Genomic DNA, 1,748 nt, shown 5'->3' on the forward strand with positions numbered 1-1,748 from the left:
AAATCGTGAACACAAGCCGCCAAGGCTCGTTACGGGGCTCCATTTTCTCCGAAGTCCCCCGAGCACAGCCGAACAAAAATTTCCAATACAAACAACACAAACACAAAAGTCAAATGTGTGAAAAAAATTCCAGGAATCACAAGAATTCAGCTTGAAATTTTAATTAAATTTATTTAAATTTCAGAAATTCATCAGTTTAAAGTTAAATGGTTCAAACTGTAAAGTGTGTCTACCTGTCTACTATGTGGGATTAGCACTTCTAAGTTTTCAGTGCTAGAGGTCAAATGTGTGAAAAAAATTCCAGGAATCACAAGAATTCAGCTTGAAATTTTAATTAAATTTATTTAAATTTCAGAAATTCAGTTTAAAGTTAAATGGTTCAAACTGTAAAGTGTGTCTACCTGTCTACTATGTGGGATTAGCACTTCTAAGTTTTCAGTGCTAGAGTAATCAGAAATTTAAAATGAACCATTCTAGATCCATTGTGTCAAGTACATCCAGTGAGGATGGACAAGATGGCACAGAAGCTGACTGGCAACTGCCTTTGACATTTTCAGAGAAAAGACACACCGAACCCATCGAAGGGAAAATTCAAAATGAACCATTCTAGATCCATTGTGTCAAGTACATCCAGTGAGGACGGACAAGATGGCACAGAAGCTGACTGGCAACTGCCTTTGACATTTTCAGAGAAAAGACACACCGAACCCATCGAAGGGGACAATGAACCGACTTATCCTTGGAGGATGAAAGAAAAAGTAAGTAGATAGACCTAGTTGGTCAAACAGAATCAAAGCTGTGACTTTAAAAACACACTTGATTCCTACACTTTTTGAGTAATGTGTAATGTGTGTGAAAATACAATGTGGATGATATAAGGATGGAGCAGGACAATCCTACAGGCTCCCAAAATTTGAAGGCCCCCTTTGTGATTGTATGTTATTGCACTTGATTCCTACACTCAAAACTCTAGGTAATGTGTGTGAAATACAATGTGGATGATATAAGGATGGAGCAGGACAATCCTACAGGCTCCCAAAATTTGAAGGCCCCCTTTGTGATTGTATGTTATTGGGGAGATTGTGAGGAGTGAGTGTTTTGAAACAACCTTATGGTCAAAGGTTACAACATACTTCAAAATGATACAGTACCTACCTACTACATTTTTCAAAGTCTATGAAGTGGCCCACAAATGCCAATTATCTGATTATCTCAACTTCATTCTCATTTATTTCCAGATGAAAACTGTGAGTGTAGCTTTAGTCCTTTGTCTGAATGTTGGTGTGGATCCTCCTGATATTGTCAAAACACAACCATGTGCCCAACATTTTTCAAAGTCTATGAAGTGGCCCACAAATGCCAATTATCTGATTATCTCAACTTCATTCTCATTTATTTTCAGATGAAAACTGTGAGTGTAGCTTTAGTCCTTTGTCTGAATGTTGGTGTGGATCCTCCTGATATTGTCAAAACACAACCATGTGCCCGATTAGAATGTTGGATTGGTGAGTTTAAGTGAGAACAAAACATATGTTCACTAATCACTATGCAGATTTGTAGGGGTTTGGATATTAGATGCTGAATAGAATAGAATAAAATAGAAATCACTTTATTTGTAGTTACACCCTGATGGGTGTTCACAATACAGGTGACCGCTGAAGATCTTATTCTATAAACCTACCATACCCTTGGAATTAGAAATTGGGAAATCACTTTATTTGAAGTTACACCCTGATGGGTGTTCACAA

At 37.4% G+C, this 1,748-nt stretch overlaps 1 protein-coding gene across 1 annotated transcript; it reads left to right on the forward strand.

The window, feature by feature from the left end:
• Positions 1–310: 310 nt before the first annotated feature.
• On the forward strand, positions 311–1,505 carry LOC103522747 (regulatory-associated protein of mTOR-like; the record flags this gene model as incomplete). The annotated part of the gene is made up of 4 exons (XM_008487840.2): positions 311–477; positions 611–758; positions 1,239–1,358; positions 1,403–1,505. Coding segments are annotated over exons 1-4 (385 nt in total), but the record flags the coding sequence as incomplete, so codon positions are not given.
• Between the last annotated feature and the right edge of the window lie 243 nt (positions 1,506–1,748).

This window comes from Diaphorina citri, unplaced genomic scaffold (genome assembly GCF_000475195.1).
Source record: "Diaphorina citri unplaced genomic scaffold, Diaci psyllid genome assembly version 1.1 scaffold10854, whole genome shotgun sequence".
NCBI lineage: Eukaryota > Metazoa > Arthropoda > Insecta > Hemiptera > Psyllidae > Diaphorina > Diaphorina citri.